The sequence below is a fragment of the Centroberyx affinis genome, unplaced genomic scaffold (genome assembly GCF_046629955.1).
Source record: "Centroberyx affinis isolate AG114_WGS23_722 - 3 ecotype Tasmania unplaced genomic scaffold, CSIRO-AGI_Caff_v1 ptg001003l_1, whole genome shotgun sequence".
Classification (NCBI taxonomy): Eukaryota; Metazoa; Chordata; class Actinopteri; order Beryciformes; family Berycidae; genus Centroberyx; species Centroberyx affinis.
Window position 1 is genome coordinate 83,804 of NW_027279567.1, and position 22,140 is coordinate 105,943.

General features: G+C 42.2%; 1 protein-coding gene across 2 annotated transcripts in view; it reads left to right on the forward strand.

Annotated features, from left to right (window-relative positions):
- ap3b1a (adaptor related protein complex 3 subunit beta 1a) overlaps positions 1-19,078 on the forward strand; it is a 51,377-nt gene extending 32,299 nt beyond the window's left edge. For both annotated transcript variants that reach the window (XM_071522548.1, XM_071522547.1), the window contains exons 23-27: positions 4,881-5,109; positions 8,143-8,227; positions 9,260-9,357; positions 10,665-10,803; positions 18,916-19,078. In XM_071522548.1, coding sequence (XP_071378649.1) covers positions 4,881-5,109; positions 8,143-8,227; positions 9,260-9,357; positions 10,665-10,803; positions 18,916-19,066 — 702 coding nt within the window. In that variant the 3' untranslated portion in view covers positions 19,067-19,078. The remainder of the gene's footprint in view (positions 1-4,880; positions 5,110-8,142; positions 8,228-9,259; positions 9,358-10,664; positions 10,804-18,915) is intronic.
- The last annotated feature ends 3,062 nt before the right edge of the window (positions 19,079-22,140 follow it).

The following is a 22,140-nucleotide window of genomic DNA, read 5'->3' on the forward strand; positions in this document are numbered from 1 at the left end:
CACTCAAACCGGGGAGATTGCCTCTTAAATAGGAATAAATGCCCACAAGGAAATAGCTAGTCAGTGCGATCGCCTATGCAGTGCATCTGAGCTGTGTGGGAGTATGGGAAATGTTTGTGTTTTGTGTATTAATGCAGCTGTTGCAGTACTTTTTCCTATTAATTTCTTTTAGTAACTATATGTGAGTGCAAGTTTGCAAGGGTGTATATACATGTTAAGATCAGATTACCAGAACCTTCATGTTCTCTCAGCAGAAAACTGCAGAGTCCCTTTTGTCAATCCCCTTTGTCTCTTTCCAAGGTGATCTAGAGGTCACGCTAGCACTCCCCCAGAGTCCTGATAGTCGTATGTGTGATTGCTCCTTCTGTGTCTGGAAATGTCAGCTTGTTACTTCTACAGATGGGATTATTATTGAATAACCACACAGAGCAGGTTTTCTTGAAGTTTTTAGTGTCTGCTGCAACAAATTAGACTTTAAGTTGTCTCAGCAAACCAATTAACTAGTTAATTATTTATCAGATTTAGACTAGTGAGCTTAGTAGGTCAATTAATGTCTCAATTCCAGATTATTTAACTATTAATTATAGGTAATTATAGATATTAATTATAGGTAAACACATATGCTCTTGAAGGGTTTAACTTAGTGATGGAATATATTTCTCTCAGATCCAACTTCAGTAGGTTCATTTTGCCGCTATGTTTACAGTTGATGGAAAATATAAGGAAAGCACTTATAGCTTCAAAATACATGTTTAGTTGCCTGTGCTGTCAGGTCTCACGCCAAGAGCTCAATCAATTTGAAAGTGGAAAAATGTCTTCATTCTAATTCAGCATACATAAACAAAGCCAGTTGTGGTGTGAAAATGATGTTGGTACTTCAAATTCAAGACCAATACCAAAATAATTGCACTTTGTGTGAATCAAAGCATCAGCCCTTTTTCAGAAAGTCAGTGATTTGCTTTTGCCATTGAATAGATTCCTTGGAAAATATTTATTATAGAAATTGAGCAGTCTGTCTAATACGTATTAAGTTAAATCTGAGTGCAACATTGAGCTTTTACATAACTTTTCTTTGCTGTATGCCCCAAAGAGGAAAGCATTGTATTAGAATTTGTTTTTGACCAGCTGCTTTTTGCCGCACAGTATGCTGTTAAGATTTCCCTTTACATTGTCTCCATTCTGAAGTATGCACAAAACAGTCACATCTTGAGGATGTCTATGCAAGAATCTAGACTAGATTATTGTTAGCTAGGATCTGGATTAGCCTTTTCACAGCTAACATGGCTCTAAAAAGAAGTCTGGCTGTATGACCTATCATATTTGAGTATTTGTTGTGAAAATTGTGGTTGTGGTTGAGTTGGACTTCTAATACCCAAACGCAGTGTTGACATTTCTCTTTGCTACAGCCTGTTTTGTAGTTAAATCTTCTGCCATATCTGTTCCCTCATGAACGACCCACTCTGCTATTGTGCGGCTTGTGTCTGGCATGTACTGTAGCCATTAGCTTTGTATACATTATGTACCTCATGTTTTATCTTTGTCATTCACAAATGAAGCTGAATACTGTAACATTGATAGTGATCTATGACAGGAGCAAGGGTGAAGAATATATCTTGATTTATATACAGATGTACTTTGGAATATAATATGAAGCAATTTCATAGAAAGTCGTAGAACCCAGACTAACACAAAGGACCTGCTGGCAGTATTGTATGTTAACTATTTAGAAAGCAAGATGAAGGGCACTGTTGTTACTGAATATTAGTGGTCCGTTATTGCTAATATTGTTTAATAGAAAAATTCAACATTAATCATTTTTGAATAACTAATTTAGTGATAAATTGGCATAAATTAACTAATCTCTGTCTATATGCACTGGAGAGACTCTTGTTGGATTAAAGTAGTTTTAGATGGCTGTAGTAACATTTATTTAATTCAATTTGCATTCAAGGTCTTTCTGATGCCCCTCAATTAATTGTCATCTCCTGAGTGAAGGGAACAATTAGGCCCTAAAGTCAAACACATGTCCCTTACCTCAGTCCCCCCAACCCTTTTACAGCATAATGAAATCCTGTCCCTGAAGTTCCAGGCAGACAATGTCTGAAAAACAGAAATGGATTTTCAATACATGCCCATACATCTCTGTACTCCCCACACCCCTTCCTTTTAAATTGGCCTTCTTATGCACGCGGCACAAGGCTGCCCGGCTACGGTTAGCCCTTTTGAATATGTCAGCGGGATTTTCAGGTCATTTGCCAGAGAGGATGCTGGGAGCGTGGCGTCCGGGCTCTGAAGGTGACTGGCGTCTGTGTCATCCATCACAGGAGCTTCCTTTAAGTTGATACATAATAGAGCCTCTCAATCAACTTCCTCTCTCATTGTCACCTCCCTCCTTCCTGGCCAGGGTGGAGAATGGGAGCCAACCCCAAGAAAAAAAAAAAAGAAAGCGAGACTGACAGGGAAGTCAAGGTTAGATCCCTCTCCTTCTCTTATTTACACTTCAGGTCTTGTGGACATGTGCTTCTTAACAGGACAACAATGGACAGAGGGGGGAGGGGGCTTCTGTGGGCACTGGTGTCAGGTTTTTACTGTCCACTGTGTCAAATTGGTGATAATAAGCAGTTTGAAGCCTTGTCCTGTCTCTCCCCCCCCCCCCCTCCTCTCCCTCTTGCCGACTCGGGGCGAGGCGACAGACAGGACCTTGAGGCAGGATGTGTCTGTCAGGGAGGTAAATCTCCGTCGTGAAGGGGTGGCAAACATTACGGCCAGCTTTATCGACATCGACTGCTCTGACACATCCAAAAGTGGCCCGATAAATTTGCGCGGCTTGGCGGCGGCGTGACGGGCGAGGTGCGAGGGCGCCGCGGCGTTACAGCACGGCAGCAAATGTTTGTTTGACCCCCCCTTCGGAGGCGCTTGGGTGGGCCGGTCACAAGAGAAACTGCTAGCCTGTCAGGGGGGGGGACGAGGAGATTGTGTTGTTGTCCCCGCTGCTACTGTCTTGTTTTGATCGGCCGGAGTTAATTCTGTACCTGATTTGACTGATACTCCTCATGGTTGGGTGAAACAGTTTTGTGTTTTATGACAGAGACTTCACAAAGTATATCTCTTATTTTAACAACAATTAAGCTATCAAACCTTGTCTCGTGGGCCCGGTTGACTTCTACTGAACGCTCTCGCTCTCTAGAGAGAACACATTGAGTTTCTTCTCCTCAGCGCTTGTTGTATGTCGAACCGATGCTCCAGACACACAGTGAGGCAGTGTGTCCGGCCCCATGACCAGCTTTAATCACACAATGTACACTGACACTTCTCAACACTCCTGTGCCGTACGACTGTGCCTGCATGCTTGCCCGGTGTGTTTCTTCGTATCATATTTCTAATCATATGCAATTAGCTTATTAATTAGTTCACACACCTCGCTTATGATTTTAAACAAACACTGATTTACGGGGATCTGTTTTTTTATACCATTGGTTGTTGCTTTACATATTTTTTCACATTGTGCTGCATGATGTTTCTCACGTCTTTGACCTCCACTCTGTCAATCTTGCTACTCCTCCAGGAAAACAGATCTGTGTGGCTTGTAGTGTAATTTTTCTTTCTTTTTTTTTTGAGGTGTTAAATCGATGATTTTGCACCGCTTCATTCCATGTTAATTTGCACCAGGATGGTACACATCTGTCTGAGTATTAGCTGTATCTGTGTTCAGGTGCTAAGTGTCCCAGAGTATGGTGAGAGGCGTATTAGTCCTGATGTTTAGACAGTGCTGTCAGTCAATGACAGAGGCAGACAGACCTTTCACTTTTAATGAAGAGTGAAGAAACTCCTCAAAGGCATTATAATTTATATGACAGTTTTTATTGCTTTTAAAGGTTGACATAGACGTAGATACAGTAGAGGTATATCTGAATTTCATGGTGCATATATGTTGATGTGAATTTTTGTACTTTGTTGCGCTGCTTTGTGTGGGTCCACCCACCCTACAGGTCCTTTTTGACAAGAGCACACCATTGCCACTGTCAAGTGGAAAACTGAAAGCCACCAAGTGTGAACATTGTTCATCCAAGTAACAAGAGATGCTAATGTTGGGGGGGGGAAATAACTCAAAAGCAAATACTTAAACCTTTGAATTCTCTTCCACCTTTTTGTCTCCCTCGTCCTAGCTAAGGTAATGCAATTTCCTGCCCCTGAAAAGGTAAAAGCCCCTTAAATAGGACTCCAAATGGCAGGTTTGGCCCATGCAGCCTCTTGTGTTTCCATTCATTAGGGGTTGTTTTTATTCGGCCGGCTTTGACTACACATCCAGCCCATTTTCATCTAACTGGGCTGATTGAGGACATTTCTAAAAATGGGCCCCTCTTTACACCACAGAGTTGATGAATGGAGGGAGGGGCGTCTAAGTTATCAGCCAACCCTGCCCCACTCCACTCAAAAGTGCTGCATCCCGGCCACTGATTGGATACAGTGAATTGCATGAATATAGGTGATGTTAATTATGGGAAGACCGGAGATTCTTGTATTATCTGTCCTCTTTTATATACTTGTGTGGATGCATTAGCACTGTAATTTATAAGCCTGTCCCTGGATATTGTGTTGATGTGGAGAGCTCTACGCATTCTTCTGGGCAATATTCTGCATGTATTATTTTTCTCCTCCTTTCTTCTCTACTTCTGCTCTCAGGCTGTTGTATCCAGCAGCCTTTCTGCTGTTTAGACATCGATCCAGTCCGGATCCACAGATGTGATGATTTATTTGTTGCTACGTTTACCATTTTAACAAAGTATCTATTTGCACAATGTTATGAAATCAAACTTATAATCAGTGGTTCTTGATGTTTATTATACAAACCTCTCTCTCTCTCTCTCGTGTCCCTCTAGGTGAACATCCCAACGTTTGGCCCTGTGAAGAGCCACGAGCTGCTTCACCACATGACAGGGAAGGGTCTGTCAGCTCAGTACCATTTCCCCAGGCAGCCCTGTTTGTACCAGCCCAGTATGGTGGCAGTACAGGTCACACTGACCAACAGCTCTGACCACAGCCTGGAGGAGATCCACATAGGAGACCGGAGCCCCGCTAGCCTCAACATCCACTGCTTTAACACCATCGGTGAGTATGAGCACCAAACACTTCACTCTTAACCCATCAAAAAACCCAGAGAGCAAACGGTAAACGCCACATTTTTGAGATTTGGACCATTGGTCAGCTTACCCGTTATGACGAGAACATAGACACCAAAATAGTGGCAAAGCTTCAGCTGTCCAGCTAACTTCGCTGACTTCCTATGTAAACAAAACAAGTTGCGTTCAAAGCCTTGTGGGAATAGAGATCTTCTGGCACTGAAATTAGCTCCAGAGAATCGATTCTTTTATGTCTATTTTACCAATTCCCTAAACAAGCTTGTCATTAAATTTAACTAACCATCCAGCCTTAGAGCTGGTACAAGTTCTTAAGTTCTCAAGTATTCATGTTACTTTATTTGGGATAATGATCCAAAGCAAAGAAATCAGACTTTTCAGTCAGTGGGTAGAAATATGTTGTATGTCGAACTGATTCTCCAGACACACAGTGAGGCAGTGTGTCCGGCCCCATGACCAGATTTAATCACACAATGTACACTGACACTTCTCAACACTCGTGTGCCGTACGACTGTGCCTGCATGCTTGCCCGGTGTGTTTCTTCATATCATATTTCTAATCATATGCAATTAGCTTAATTAGTTCACATGCCTCGCTTATGATTTTAAACAAACACTGATTTATTGGGATCTGTTCAGTCAGTGGGTAGAAATATGTTGTGTAGTTGCAGATTTGATGGCATCATACTGCCCAAGTGAATTTTTGTCTACTAACTTTAACAACCACATTCTTTTTAATCTGCCCAATGTTTGATGTTGCTCCTAGTTTTCCATAGGACCCTTCTATAGGTATGACGGCTTTCTGTGACTTTCTGGTATTTCTGCAGCTGTGCCTTGGTTGTTTTTTTTGACAGACATTAAATGATCATTACCATATCATAAACCTCTATGCCTGTTTGCTATCAGGCCAACAAATGCCCCTCTCCAATTCCCCCAAGCCTACAACAGCCAATATTACTTCAGATGATCCCAGTTCATGTGTATTGATCAGGACAAACAAACATAGAACTATCTCCATAGCTCTTCTCACCCATTTCTATGATCTCTACACTCAGTATACCCCTGCGTCAATTGCTCCCTCAAGGATTCTTTCTCTCTCTCTCACACACACACACACACACACACACACACACACACACACACACACACACACACTCAAAGGCTGGTGTGCACTCGAGCACGTTAAAACCGTCAATTGCAGGGGATTGATTGGGCATTGAAGGAACTCAAGCATCCAAACAGTGGGTAATTTGGATCGATTGAGCTTGGCTACTTGAGGGGGTGGCTGGAGTTGGTTTGGATTGGCTGCAGAGGATGAACACAGGCAATAGTTTATTTAGCATCGTTCTGTGTATGTTATGTCAGGGATAATACACAACGAGGTGTCTAGCTATCTAATCGCACAATACCTCTACATAGTGCATTATTTTTCCTTAACTGCTCCTTTTAAAGTGTGTTTTTCCACTTTGTGCTGTTGATTCAACTTTTCTAGAATACATTATTATTGTGATTTATTCACTGTTAACTTCCAGCAAGATAATCCCTTATCCTTTAACAGCTTTGTTGCAAACTGCTTGTTCACTACCTGTTACTTGACTGTTGCCAGCTGACACTAGCATGTCTTATGTCTTAAATACTGCGTACTCCAAACTCAATAAATAAAACAGCAGTTTACTTTGTGAGCTTTATCCTGTTTAACTAAGTTATTTATTGATACATGTTTTACATTAATTAATATACAGAAGTGCAGAAGTTCACTATTTATTGCGGTATGCATGTAGCATATAGCATGTAGCGATATGTATCTATCACTGTTTAAATGGTAACTGTGTAACTTCAAGGCAGTGAACTATTGAGGACAACTGATTTCAGGAATCTGTGATTGCATTTTTCTTTTGAGGCAACTGTTATACCAGCTACTCAAAGCAGTAGTCCTCACCCAATTTATATTATACTATTATTACCTCCGCCAACGAAATTTGTATATCATAGCAGACTGGACTATTGGCCTTGGCGGAGGTCTGCGCTCTCCGAGTGCCCTTCTAGTTATTTATATTATACTAATTTATATGTACCCCTATTTTAAAACAAATATGAAAGTACTGGTTGAAGGCTGTGTGGTTATTTTTCTGGTTTGAATCGGTACGTTCTTAGCCCCTCGCCCCACACACCTTGTAATTTATTATCCTTTACTCATATAATAAGCAACCTTATATTGCGTGAGTTTTTAATTCTAAATGGTGTTTCATCTAATGGTTCAGATTGAGACAGAAAAGTTGAGGAAGACCAGGGAGAATGAGAGGGAGGGTGTAAAAAAAAAAAAAAAGGTAAAACAAGAAAAAGAGAGAGCACATTACCTAGAGAAGCTGTGAAGGCTGGATTGGAAGTGAGTCTATGATGGCTCTGTTTTCGGAGGGTTTCCTCTGGAGCCCTCGGTCTTCTCCTCTATGTCTGTGGAAAGAGTTATACAGTAAAATAGCCCTGCTCCGTGGAGAGAGAGAAGCACAGGCTGACTGGGGAAGCGTGGAGGATGTTTCTGTCTATCTGTCTTCTTCTCATCCTTACCTCCCCCTCCTCCTCTATACAACTGTCCAGACGCTGTCTCTTCTTTCTTTAGCATTTTGGCTACACTTAACTCACTTTCTAGCTCGCATGCTCATTTCTCCCGCTCTGTCTCCCCCCTGTCTCTCTCTCTCACCCCATCTCTCTTGATGCTGATGCTCTCTTTGACAAGCCTGTTGTTTTGGAAATATGCTAGTCCTTCATGTTTTTTTGTGGGGAATGGTGTGGGGAATGAGACTGAAGGATAGATTTCTCACACACGGTGGCCTTGCTTTGTGAAGTAGAAAACACAAGTGGTGTGGATGCCTGTCTGTTCCACTCTGTTGCCCCCCCCTCCTCCTCTCTCCCTTTGCTCCATCCCTCCCCGCTCTGCGCACTCTGCCCTTGTCACTCACTCTTCCTTTTCTCCTCTCCTCTTTCCTCCCCTCTTTTCCATTCACAGAGCGGCTGGAGCCAGAGGCCTCTGTGACTGTTTCCATGGGTATTGACTTCAGCGACTCGACACAAGCAGCCAACTTCCAGTTGTGGTAAGACAACCTGACACCCACTCATATGCAGTCAGGCTTCAACAACTAGCCTGTTCTCTCCTCTCAGATCTTCAGTTGTACATCTTTTTCTCTATCACTTTGTCCTAGTGTTTGTTCTGCTCTCATACTTCGTCTTCAGATTCATCACCATCGCTCCTTTACTTGTCTCTTTCTCTTTAGTCCATTTGCTTCTTCCCTTACCTTTTTGCTTTCCTCTCTCATCTCTTCTTTGTTAATTCTCCTCTTCCTACCTTCTCTGTGCCAGTGCTCCCAGGTGAGACATCAGCCACGATTGATTCTGGTTCACTGGGATAACAATTATTCCTCCAGTAATCAGCCCGGCCCAAATCAACTTGCTGAATGCCATTGGCACCACTGCTCAACCAATCAATAACCTTATCAGAAAATCTGTTTTGGATGGGGGAATCAATCCGGCCCAAAATGCCAATCACCAAGTGTGGTTTGCAGGGCAAACAGAACAGAAACATTTAATACACAAACAAACGTAAATACACAGTGTGCAGTGTGCAGCACCACACACCTCTTATTTCATTCATTCAGATGAAGAGTGTTTTGAAGAACACAGTTTTAATCGTGCAGAGGTTGGGGGAATTTAAAAGCCCAATTCAGAAAGCAGCAAAACATTAAAATACCATGGCATATCTTTTTCAAAATACGAAACACACATATTCTAAGTTTGTGGAATTGGAAATTAAAACACTGGTGCGCAATTATGAAATACTACTTTTCCCAGTACTAATGTTGTATATGTCTATTTCCCTGGATTTAAGACATGTTTCTTATAAAAAAAAAAAAAGGACTGGAATGCTAAAGTTGCTAAACACAAGTTATGAAATATTTTTGGACGCTTTAAATGCTTTGCATTTTGCATTGTTTTTAAACACTGAAGAAAATGACATGTTGTGAATGAAAGTTGTGAAGATTTTCCTACACTACAATAATCCCTTAAATCCCCTTAGTTTAAATACTCTAAAAATGGGCTTTAACTCCTGTATTGTATTCCTCTCTCAGCACAAAGGACGATCAGTTTAGTGTGTCCATCCAGCCTGCAGTCGGAGAGCTACTGATGCCCTTTACCATCACAGAGCAGGACTTCTGCAAGGAGCAAGGTGAGCTGACTAAACCATTTTTGCAAAATGGATTCTTGTTAGAAGATTACAGCGACTTGTCATAAACTTAGATGGCCACTTACTCTGAAACGTTACATAGTTGGAAAATGGCTGAAACGTCAAGCACTTGACGGCATAATTGTTACATCATTTCTTATTGCATAAAAAGTTTTAGCAAGTGGAGAACTGGTAGGATATTACCTTTTCATTTATTGTTGAATTGCATTTCATTCTAATGCATTTCTGTTGTGTCTAAATATTTTAGACTACCATAACATTTCTAATGAGCACCTGGTCTCAGATAAAAGTATTGTTTCTTGCATTGGCCTGGGAGACTTTGTTTTAGCAAATACATTTCTGGTTAAAAGTTGGCGATAGAAAGTGGTTAAATTGTGACAGAAAAAGCAACCATCAACAATAGATCATACAGACATAATAACATAACCATGTTGTATGTTTCAGTGACAAAGGTATTGTAGGTTTAAATGTTCAATTATAGAATTTGTATAGATAGTAGAAGTGTTTTTCTTCTCTACAGTGTGATACATTATTCAATTGAGATAGTTTGGATAAATATGCAGATAGAATAAAATCCTGCTGTGTCTAATAATAGCCTGCCTCTAATGAACATCTGCTACCTTTGTTACTGAAGAAAATAAAAGCCATTTTATGGCATTTCCTAAATCCACCCCCCACCCTTCCACCTGTAGAGGCACATAACTGCGGCATACTCTTATCCAAGCCATCAGTCTGCTCTAAGTGCCTGCTAAATGGCGCTTCTGCCTTAATTAATCTTCATTCCCTGTATTTTGAGCTCTACTGAATACACCTTGCTAGCAGACAAAAAAGGATTGAATAGAAGAATAGGTTGGTTTGCTAGACCTACCCGTTTCTCTTCAGCAAATCACTTCTTTATACTGATAGACTGAAGTTAATTAGTTCTTTCAATTAACAGGTTTTCATTATGTTTGCCTTTAAGACCTCTTTTTATGTCTGCCTGACTTGTGCATATTTATCTCCATTCTTTCCTTCACATCCTTCCTCATTACTAAGTGCACATGAACTGCCCCCCTTGCCTTAAATTGAATATGTCTTTGTATGTCTCCATTTGCATTATTGATGGAGACACACATTTTACTATTCAGTTACCCTCATTTTATTTCTCATCAGAACCTAAAGAGCAGCGTCATGATCCTCTGATTTCAGATGGCCTGGTTTTCTAATCCACTGTCTGGTTTTAGGTCAAAGGTCACAAGTTCATGTGTATAGATCCTCAGTTGACATGTAAACATTTTCCATCCAATCAGGTAAATTGCTGGGCATGAACGAGACCTCGGCAACCATCACCATGGCAGCAGAAAAGGCCTCCAGCCAGGCCCTCAGCAAGCAGGTCCTATCTGTGGCCAACGTAGGAGTGGTGTCGTCCGGTCAGAACGACTTCCACAGGTGAAATGCCCAGAAACGCACTCACATGTCATTCACCCCACAAGTATAACCCATATATTTGTTTCCATGCATTGGACTTATGCAATATACAAGCACATTTGTTCATAAAATGTGACATTTTTCTTAGTTTTAGACATTGGAACTGAGTGTATATATTTTCTTTAATATCTCAAGACAGTGTGTAAACATCCGACTTTATTGCAGCATGAAATTTAGACTAGATATGCAGTGTTTTCACATTAGTCTTATAGCATACATGAGGGTTAGATAATTGTCTTGTTTATAATGCAAACTGCTATACATGTTTTGTATTGCAGTCTCAACAAGAAACGATTTCTATTTCATAATACCATGCATATCTATACACTTTGTCGTCATATGCCTAAAAATCTAAGCCTGTGCATTTTGCTGATTTAATTTGTCCAGATTACACAGGCTACGTACTGCTGCTTACAGGTTAATATGGAACCTGATGTTACAAAGCTGAATGCGAGTTGCTTTTTTTTGTTTCGTTTTTTTTTTTGCGACCATTGTATCCAATTGTAATCACTACTGTGGAAATCATTCACGTGTCTCAACTCATGCCAGCCACAGACTACAAGACTTTTAAAATCCTAACTGACTGTGAAAACGGGGAGCGTTTCACACTAAATGACGGGTCTTTACAGAATTCCTTGTCAGCTGTCAGAAAGGTGCGCACACTAGGCAATAAGGACAGGAGAGAGGATTGCACATTGAATGACTGGATCCACAAGGATTTCTAATGCAGCTTTCAAACATGCACAATTCTGTAATGAGAAACTGGAAGACAGACAAGGAGTTGAATAGTCAATATTTATTAGGCTAAATTAGTTGCAGTAATTAGAGATTGGGGTATAATCATTGAATCTAAATCCAGTCACTAGAAATGTATGCCAAATCTGACTTGAATAACATTAAAATTGTGCACAACTTTGTTTTAATTTCCTGGATCTTCAAGTTTTCAATTTATAACTAAATACTCTTTGCCCCTCAGTCAAGTCGGGTGGTAGAGGGATTCAGTTTATTTAAAGGTTATTGTTGTTCACTGAAATTCAGCTTTTCAAATAGTTTAATTTGCATTAAACTTATCATCCAGCTTGATAAGTATGTTTTAATAGTCTTAATTAAAAAGTGTAAATACGCCAGAAATCTTTTGCCGTGTTTAGAAGTTGTTGTTTTTTTTAATTTGCTGCTGATTTGCGTTTTAGGCAGCGCCTAGTTTAAGTTTTACCCGAATACAAATTTGGACACAAAACAAATTCCCAAATTGAACAGATAGAAAAAGTTTCACACCCCGAGTGCTTACTGAATTATAATGCGTTTTGTGCATCTGCACTGACGAGGCAAAGTAGAAGGTAAAGCCGTTTTTGTGGGCTGGTGGAGAAAATGTGAATGGCACAGTGGACTACACGCTGCAGTTATTATCACCACTCCTTTTCCATGCATTTATATTTTAGTGGGTCCTGCAGTCATTGCCTCTTGCCAGCCTTTGTTGTCAGATTTGTATCTTTGCCATTACAGGAATCCTTCCAGATTTGTCCGGACATGAGTCATAAAAATCAGACATGTTTAAAATAAGTCAATCGATTGGATCAGGAGGCAAAAGATTCAGTCCTTCACCATTCTCACACTACAAGAGCATCTGTGCCAACTGACAGTCCTGACTGCCCCAAATCTGCTGAGTCAGCACAGACTCGGCGCGATCTTAACTTCCAGTTGAGATGCCCAAATGAGGCCTAAGATCTGGCTACAGTTTGTGTAGTATGATGTAGTGTGACCTTGGCATTAGGCTTTAGGCTACAGTAAAGCAGTGCTCATCCTCCATCCTGACCACTTTGACTTCAGATGTTTGTGGATTCTGCAACCAGGAAACTGGAATCAGTCAAATCAATAGGAATTGAATGTAGAGGTATGTGGCTGGGCAGAATACTATTTTAATGCATGCTAATGGACTTGTGAACAAGTGCAACCCCGCAAACATGATATCTATGCAGGCAGCAGCAGGAAGGTACAAATGCCGCCTCATAACTGGAAGGTTGATAAATGCAGAGTGAGATCTTAGTTTGACTGCAGATTGCACATGAATATGCCTAAAAATACAAATATCGATAAATTGAGTTAATTTTGTGTGTGTTTGTCCTGACTCTGTACTGAGTGTGGAGGCGGGGGCACTTGCATACACGTGTCCATTATTAGTGTGGTTTATGTGGAGTTTTTGCTAAAGTGTGTGTGTATGTGTGTGTGTCAGAGTGAAGGCGGCTGTGTGTCCCCGGCAGCCTCAGACAGACATGCCAGGGGAATGCCCTGAGAAGCCTGGCTGTGTAATTGGTGTACACAGAGTGTGCTAATGAGCTTCCTCCTCTGTCACGCACACCCGAACACCTGATAGATAATTACACCTCCCTCTCTCCCTCTGTTTCCTGCTCTGTCTCTCTTTCACTTCATCTCTGCACCCCCCCCAATCTGTCTCTCCTTCCGCACTGCTGTCTCTCTTTCACTTCCTCTTTGTCTTTCACTCCATCCCTCTGCGACGCGCTCCGTCCTCTCCCTACTTGTCTCTCTCTCTCTCTCTCTCTCTCTCTCTCTGTCTGTCTGTCCGTCTTTTTGGCTTTTGTCGCCTTCTGTTGCCTCGCCATGTCTCCGCGTCTCATCGGTCTACCGTTGGTGATAATTGCTTTATAGATTTAGTCTGGGGTAGAACTGCCATTAATGGACACGAGTGAATGAAGGAAAGATGAAAATATGTTGAAATAGGGGAAGTTGGGAAATATAAATGAGGGACGGTGAGAGAGAGTGAAAAAGTAAGAGGGAGACACTAGCACAAGGGCACAGAGAGCTGAAAGAGTGAGTGGAAATCAATGTTAGCCGGTGGGAGAGGCCAGGGTCCAATAAGCCCATACTTCATTTGGAATAACCAATAGCACAAATGACTCCATGCTATCAATCTCTCTCCTGCTTCTGTGACGGCTAAAGAGGAAGCCAGTCTCCCAACATTGTCCTCTGGTCCTATAATGAAGACACTCTCTCCCACTCTGTCCACTGCTCCCTTTGTGGTGTCCTGGAGGTGATGGAATTGCTCATTGGCAAAATCCTCCATTCTTCTCTCCTCAAACGTAATGGGCAGATCTGAAGGCCTCGTCTTTGAGAACTGGACAAGTGGACGCAATGAAGTCAGGAAAGGATGTTTGTTTGTTTTCTTTATCCAGATAAAGTCCTGGTTTCTCACTAGAACACTAAATCTGTCCTTTTAGGTCTTTAATTTGCCAGCAAGGTTTTAGATATTTTATTTGTCATTACTGTGGTGCCACGGTGCTTTGATTTTGTGGTTTTCCAACTCCAACAAGTTTTGCGGACTGCTGTTAGATCTGTTAGATTTTAATCTTCCCTCATCCCAACTCTGGATCCCAACCCAATCTTGGGGAAAATAAAACCACCAGTGTAGTCTTTGTGTATTGATGCTGCACGTGCTTTGAACACAGTCACACACGCAGCCAGAGTGATCGATCTGATCGGATACACCCACTGAGAGCTTATTGTGGAGGTCATTCTGCATTAAATGTGATGTGTGAGGTGACCTCCATCCCGGACCCCTCTTCTTTCCCTCTGATCTCCCCAGGGAAAGGGCTTCCTAGTCTAGGTAAGAGCACACAAAGAATCCCTATTGGAGGAGAGAGAGTTTGGGTTTGATGTAGAAATAATGGACTGGAATGGATTCCTGTAAGTAGCTAGTAGTTTTCAACACATATTGATAATGCTTCTTGTGCGACTGTGAGGGATATTGTAGATTTCAATGTTACAGTATTGGAGTTGCCATCTTACCATGTTAACACAGGTATAACAAAGCAACAGCCTGCCTTCTCCTCTGCTGCTCTGAATCCTGCATTCCCCTTGTTGATCAGCAGGGTGCAGCACTGCTTTTCCCAAACACTGTTCAAGGAAGAGTGGAGGGGGATGCCACTGAAACACAGAAATTGATTGCTGGAAAGGAGGATGGCAATAAATCAAGCAGGAAAGCAAATGTAGAAAACGCTGTTCTTGTTTATGTCTAAACAGGCGGAATAGAATAAATGTGCTCTATTTTTCAGTCGGTTTGAAAGCAAATTTGATCGAATTTTGCATGCATTGCCAATCCCTCTGGTTAGAGCCTAATTTAAAAAAAACTGAACCCCTTGATTTATACGCTATGCTTTCTCTTTGCTTTATACTTTGATATAATTTGATTATGTTTCTCTAAACACTGTGAATTTTCCCCTTTTTAGTGGAGTTGAATTCTTGTTCCTATTTAAAATTGAATTGACTATCCTTTATAAAATGTTTAACCTGACTTATTAAACCTTTGGTCTCTCAGTTTTAGATTGGTTTAGCAGGCACTGTGGCGTATGATCTGCCTTTATTTGATGCAAAGTGTGCCACATAACTGTAGAAATGTGGGTCATTAATGAGAACGTTGAAGATGACAACATGCAGTCGCATTTACATCTGTGCCACGTTTAACTCAGTCATAGGTAACACATTTGCCTTGTGTCCTTGTTGAGTTTGAAGGCCCTGGAAATGCCAGTCTCTCCTCTTCCCATGCTGTCCCTCCCCTCTCCTTGTAGTTTGCATTTGTCCTCTCCCTACCTTTCATGTCCGTCTGCCCCTCTGCCCTTCCAGTGTAGCGGTGTGGTGTGTCCGTATGGCCGTGCTCTGGAGATGTGTGGAGGGTCCCCGGTTCTAATAGGGGCTAATAGCTCTGGCCATCTGCCTGGTCTGAGTCTGCTCAGTTGTGTTCGGCTCTGGTCTGGCCTCACTGACCACCCAGCTGAAGGACACTCCTCCACTTGTCCACCTGGCCAGGAATCAGGATGGAACAATAGCATCCAACTGCAGCCGCCGCACGTTTTGGCCTCGGCTTTTTTCTGATGCCGAGGTTAGAGTAGAGCCGGGGTGGTTTTGGTGAAAACAAGATGCGCTTTAGTCTTTTTGTTGTTTTACACTGATGCTTGGGAACTGGGGTAGGCAATTTTTCAAAGATGCCTTGCAGCCAAACCATTTAACATCACAGTGTAATGTACATTTACACTTCTCCGGTCAAATGTTTACAGACAAGGGGTGTGTGTGCTGCGGGTTAAGTCCTGTGTTCTCGGTTGTTGAGCTGAAGCCTCGGTGGCCTGTGTCTTCTCTCTGTGTGAGGGTGAATGTAAAGGTGAAGCCCACTTTGTGTTTGCAGTGGCGGGGTGGAGGGGAGGCAGATGGCACACACAAGCTCTCTGCACTGAGGAGAATCACAGATAATTGGAGAGTGATGCTTAGCTGCAGCCCTGCCGATCGATGCCAATCCGCCTGCTCTAAGTCCAGGGGTTATGCTTTGCTTTTCTTTCCATACACTGCAATTAATCCAGTGTTTAGCCCAGTGTGTGAAGAGTGCAGGGGAATACCAATGACCCGTTTAAGGCCCGGTAGTCCTTAAACTTTCCCTCCTAGTCCTTAAAAATGCACCAGTTTTGTGTTGGACTATAGATCTAGATCTGATATAGATTTGGTCTCTGCACCCAAACACACACACACACGCACGCGCACACGCACAGAAACTGAAAATTAAGAATATTCAAACAAATGTGCTTGGAAAACAAATACTATCAAAACACGCTCTTGTGTCTTTCACACACTCATATTAACACACATGAACAAAGGCCCACACCAGCCCATGTCTCCTGAGACAGAATGAAAGCAGCCTCGGGGTAGAGTGTTAACTGGCTGAGTAAATGATAGATTTATATCCTAAATCCATTAGCAAAGCCACAGGGACCACATAGACACCTTAGGCTGCTGACAGTGGGGGCAAGCAAGAGAAGGGGTGAGGGAGCTGGACAGACAAGAACCCTGTATGTGTTTATACATGTGCTTGTGTTCGTATATTGAATACTGTCTGCATGAAATAAGAATGAAGACGCCATTGTTTTCTGCACAAATAGGTTTAATATGCTCATGGTTTTTTTAAAGGTTGGAATGAACCATGACATTGGACTAATTGACAAATCCTGAATTTGCACCATTCGTAATTTGGATTAATATGCAACTGCTGAATTATTAAGAGAAGTGCGAGCAGAGCAAAGGGGAAGTGTGTTTGAGAGGACTTAGAGGAAACAGAGATTACTCCTCTTTTTCAATGGATTGTGTTTCCTGCTGAAGTGGCTAATATTTTAATTAAGCCTGAGGAGGACTCTCTCTCCTCTCCCTGAGAGCTCCCTGATAAACTCCCTCTCCTCTTTTGATGGTAATTTAGCAGCTCCCCAGAGACACACCCAGACAGACTGGGTTTGCGAGCGCGTGTGGTTCAGTGTGTATGTGTTTCCCCCTCAGCGTCCCTCTCCCTGTCCTTAATGTGTGTGTGCTAATTGGTGGACGTGCTCGTCACTCCCATCGCGCAGCGTAGCGGGGCTCTGTGACAGCGCCTGTCCACAGGCCAACCTGCGGGGGCTCTTCATGGGCTTTAGTCAGGCCTAAGTGGGGTTCTTTGTGGGCTGTTTGTCAGGCCTAAGCGGGGTGCCATGGGGGGTCTTTGTTCCAGGGATGTAGTGCTAAATGGAGGCAGATGGCCGGGAGTTAGCCACGTGAGGCTCAGAGATGCAGAGGACCAGAGGGGAGTGGGAGAGGGGGCCCAACTCAGCTCTGTCGCCCTAAAAGAGGGTCAGGCTGGGTCATAGCCCCTGTCTGCCTCTTGTTAGCGCTCTCAATGGGGACCATGTGCGCCCAGATTTGCCCCCAGTCTGCAGGGACGGTATCCAAGGAAACGACGAACTGAGAATTCTCCCAGTGCCCCAGAAGGAGCGGGTGGGACAGGGCGTCCCCCGTACGGGTCCCTAGGCTCCCACACTCATAGACACACAGACTCCATAAAAACAGGCTAAATTCTGTTTGATTGGCATAAAGGGCGTGTCTCACCCCTAATGGCTTTTTAGTCAGCTGGGATAATAGACTGTCTGCCTATAGCTCTGCTCTCCCTGTGTCCTGTCACATCGTTCTGTCTCACACTCTCACTAATATTGGGTAATTACAAGGTTTGTGGTGTTAGAGAATTTTCTAATTTGAGGATTTACGGGTCAGGGGGGAGTGGGGTGTGTGTTGGGAGGGGTGATGTGAGTTAAGTGTGTATGTTTATGGCTTAGCACCCACATTGATATTTCATCTCTCTTTTAATGTACCTGCAACTTAATTAGCTGTCCATTGACGTAGTAGTCAGCCACAGGCTGGTTTCACATCCAAGTATTTTTATGTGAATTATGCTGCATTCAATTAGAAAAGCTGACTGGAAACAGGAAATTTCTATAAAATGGCAAAATCTTTTACACTCACTTGAGACGGAAACTTTTTTTTGTTGATAAAGAAATTATGCAAAAATTAGTGATGGAAATTGATGATGGACATTTTAAAAAATAAATAGCACGTTTGGCAAGATCGGCCCGATGAATGGTTCAGTCTCATTGTACAACAGTTCAAAAGTGGCTTTGCATGTTCTGTTGTCAGTAAAATGACCTCCAAGAAATATCACACACGCTTTTGCTCCCATGTTCTTGTTGTCTGCTGTAATGTTAGAACATTGCTAAGTGCATTTTTTGTTTTATTCTACAACCAGAAAGCCTGTTTGTTCACTCCAACCCAGCTGATGTAAACACAACTTTTTCGTTTTATTTTTGGTGACATTTCTAAAGTTCCCCTGACAGATGTATGGAAACATAGCCATCTTTACCCAGCTGACCCAGCTAAAAATGATAAAAATGCAGTAGCAGAGCCGGGATAGAATTAATCATGATCAATTTCCACAGGCTTCTCTATCTACCTTTTACCTGGTATGATTATCTTTACACATAATTCTTAGCTAGGGCAGATTCGGCTTTATGCCGGTATAAATTCTGTTTAAAGACAGCAGTAGTTACAATAAGGATGCAGTCATTAAACGATACCAGCTTGATTAAAGATTTCTGTTGGGTTTGTTTGCTGGTCTGTATTTCTGCATGTCACTTCAGGACTGTCTTTCCCACCGTGCAGGTCAGTGTCATTCTGTAGTGGCGGTTCAGTCCAGGCAGCTCACCATGTGCTGTTTACCTCCAGGTTTGCAGGCAGGACGGTCAGCAGTGGAGCCCTGGTCTTGGTGTCGTTGGAGTTGAGGGAGTCCTCCACCGCTCTGCTTACCATCAACACAGACAAGAGCGTTATGGCCTCCATGTTGAGAGACCTCAAACAAGTCCTAGCCCAGGCATAGAGACCCCCCCCCCCCCCCCCCCCCCGCGAGTCCTCCAACACACAGCACCGCACTACAAAAGACGATAAAGGGGAACACCACTCAGTTAAAGAATTCATATATTTTATTCCTATGGTCTAGGTCTAGGACAATCCAGTCAATATTTGTGAACACATAACACCTCTGTTCAAAACCAAGAAACCAGATAACTAGGTCTTGAACTTGTGTCGTCATCACAGAAGAAGACCGGGGCCGCTCCACAGAGAGTGGATTGGAAACGATGGGAGAGCACCCAGAGGGATTTTCTGAGGACAAAAGTGCATTTTCTGGTTCAGAATGGAAGACATTTATTCATTCCTTGCCTATGGAGCAGCTTCATACTTTATACCTTGTAACGTCACAACTTTGAATCTTATTTTTATGGTCTGTGGCTTTGGGAAGGATAGCATCGTCCTGTACCATAGGAATAACTTCAAATTCTTGAATGGAGCGGTGATCCCCTTTGAACACACACACACACACACACACACACACACACACACACACACACACACACACACACACACACACACTGCATCATAGAAATAAATGTCATGAATTTCAAAATGTGAAACTGCCCTCAATGTGTCACTCTGTAAGCTATCGTCTTCTCTTCATGCCACCCACTCTCTTATTATCACCCACACCTAAACATGTCGCTGTTTCAGAACAATAATTTTAAGCAGTCTGCCCAGCGGTGAGTCACCTGTATGTAAAGTACAGTAAAGTACACAGTTACAAGACTGTAACAGCTGCCAAAGCTTTGAGCTGAAAGGAACACAACCGATGCTTCACTTAAAAGATATTTTTTTAAATATGTCCTAATAGTAGTGTGTGCATTTTGGGAGAAGGAAATGTCACTGCCCCATTGACACACACAGAGCTACAGGCCGCTTCCCAATGTTTGTACAAACCGAGATACTCTAAGAAATTTGAGCATTGATGTTTCACTGTATTTCATTGGCGTCTGTGCCCACGCCAAGCTGTCCTTTAGTGCCAAGAGAAACAACGTTAAAGATTTCTCCCAGCCATTTAGACCTGTGTACCGATACCGTCATTAGGTCAGGAAACCTCTGGGAGCTTTGTAATGCCAAACATCATTGTCACCTCCCCTGGTGTAGTTTCACATATTGCTTTATTTGATGTTTTGTCTCTGTTTCATTCCAACCCTTATACTGTCCCAAAGTCACATTTGTAAAGTGCCTTTCTAAGTGAATAAAATGTTTTTTAGAATGCCAAACATCTAGACTTCAGTCAATGAGATCTTTTATCTGTATCGCTTTTGCTGAAAAATAAAAATTGAATTTATTAAGACAATAAACTAATGTTTTATTGATTTGTTTTTTCTTTAATTGTAACTTGCTACTAATACAGGTCTGCATTTTGACTTTGGCTGGTATAGTGGGGAATTGGTAGTGATTACGTCACTCAAACATCTCTATGCTGTGACTTTTCGTTGTTTAGCTGAACATGATCGCAACACAGAATCACTGACTGTGCGCTCTGCTGATTGGCGGGCTGAGGCACATGCCATGTACTCATGATATGATGATTTTGATGAATCTGTCCCTCCACCTGCTGTCATATGGCCTTCCCTCTCTTTCTCCCATGTTTCCCATCATCCTCTACTGTATAGTATACCATAAAGCAGCAATGCCATAATCTCTCTATCTCTCACTCTAATCATCTTAAAAAAGAGACTCAATCATTCATAACAATTTTTGAGAAGAGTAGCTGGAGAAACAGTTTTAAGAGCTTATTAAAAGCACAATCTAGCAAAGTAGTATTGCCTAGATGAGTGCAGGATTTAATGTAAGTAAGTAAATTTTATGAAGTGCCTTTCGAAACCAGAGTTACAAGGCGCTGTACAATGAAAACATTAAAAAATAGAAAATAAAAAAGAACGTTAGAAACAAAAGCAGAAAATAACTAAATAAAAACATTAAAAACTACACAGAAGTTTTTAAAAAGCTTCTTAAAACTATCCACTGACTTGTGCGTTTTTTTATGACTAAAGGAAGATGTATGGGGTAAACCTGAGAAGTTAAGATAGTTCGACAAATGTATTGTGCTTATTGGATAATTGTACCATGTTAATAGGCTACGTGACAGGCTGAAGACTGTCACACAGAAGATATCTCAGACAACGTGACAGTGTGCTGCGTGTTGTTGAGTAAAGTTGTGTAGATGTAAGCGGTGTGTTTTAGCGTTGAGTAGGCCGGTGGCGTCGTGTGCTTTGCGTCTGGCTGTCTTTTCCGGCTCATAAATAGCGTCTCTCTGAGGGCCGTGGTGAACACCTGTTAGCTCATCTGTCACAGGAGCTCCACTCGCATCCATCACCTCTCCCTCTGTACTCATTCCCTCAGCCAGCTGTTCCCATTACACACACACACGCACTGTGTCAGGCCTGCCAGATACAGACACACACACACACACACACACTCACTTTTCTCAACACCATACAGATCCACAGCTTTGTATCACCAGAGAAGATTTCCAAACACATTTAGTTACTTCCAAGGAAAGATTTCTACAGTGTTTGTAGGGAAACACACACACACACACACAAACACATAGCTGGCATCTACAGCTATTAGTGCCATTATGAGACAGGCTGTTAAAGGATAAGGCTGGTGTTTTTTAATGCATTGCTTACCATCAACAAATCCTATGAAAATAACAAAATCAACAATGATTTTGGCTAAAAACGGCACGTGGGTCAGAAAGTAACGGGAGTAGAGCAAACACATTGTTGATTTTGTTATTTTCATAGGATTTGTTGATGGTAAGCAATGCATTAAAAAACACCAGCCTTATCCTTTAAGGCCTATTGCTGCCATAGCTCCAACACACACACACACACACACACACACACACACAGTTTCAGCATGGCAGACATCTCTGTTCACCAACAGAATATATCTAGGGCTTTTGTACTGCCAGTGATATTTTTATGTTGCATTTAGAGAGTAAAATGATGTGATGCTGACTCTGCCACACAGGCAGTTAGGCAGGATTTGCTAGACTCATCTGGACACTTCACATACACACCTAAG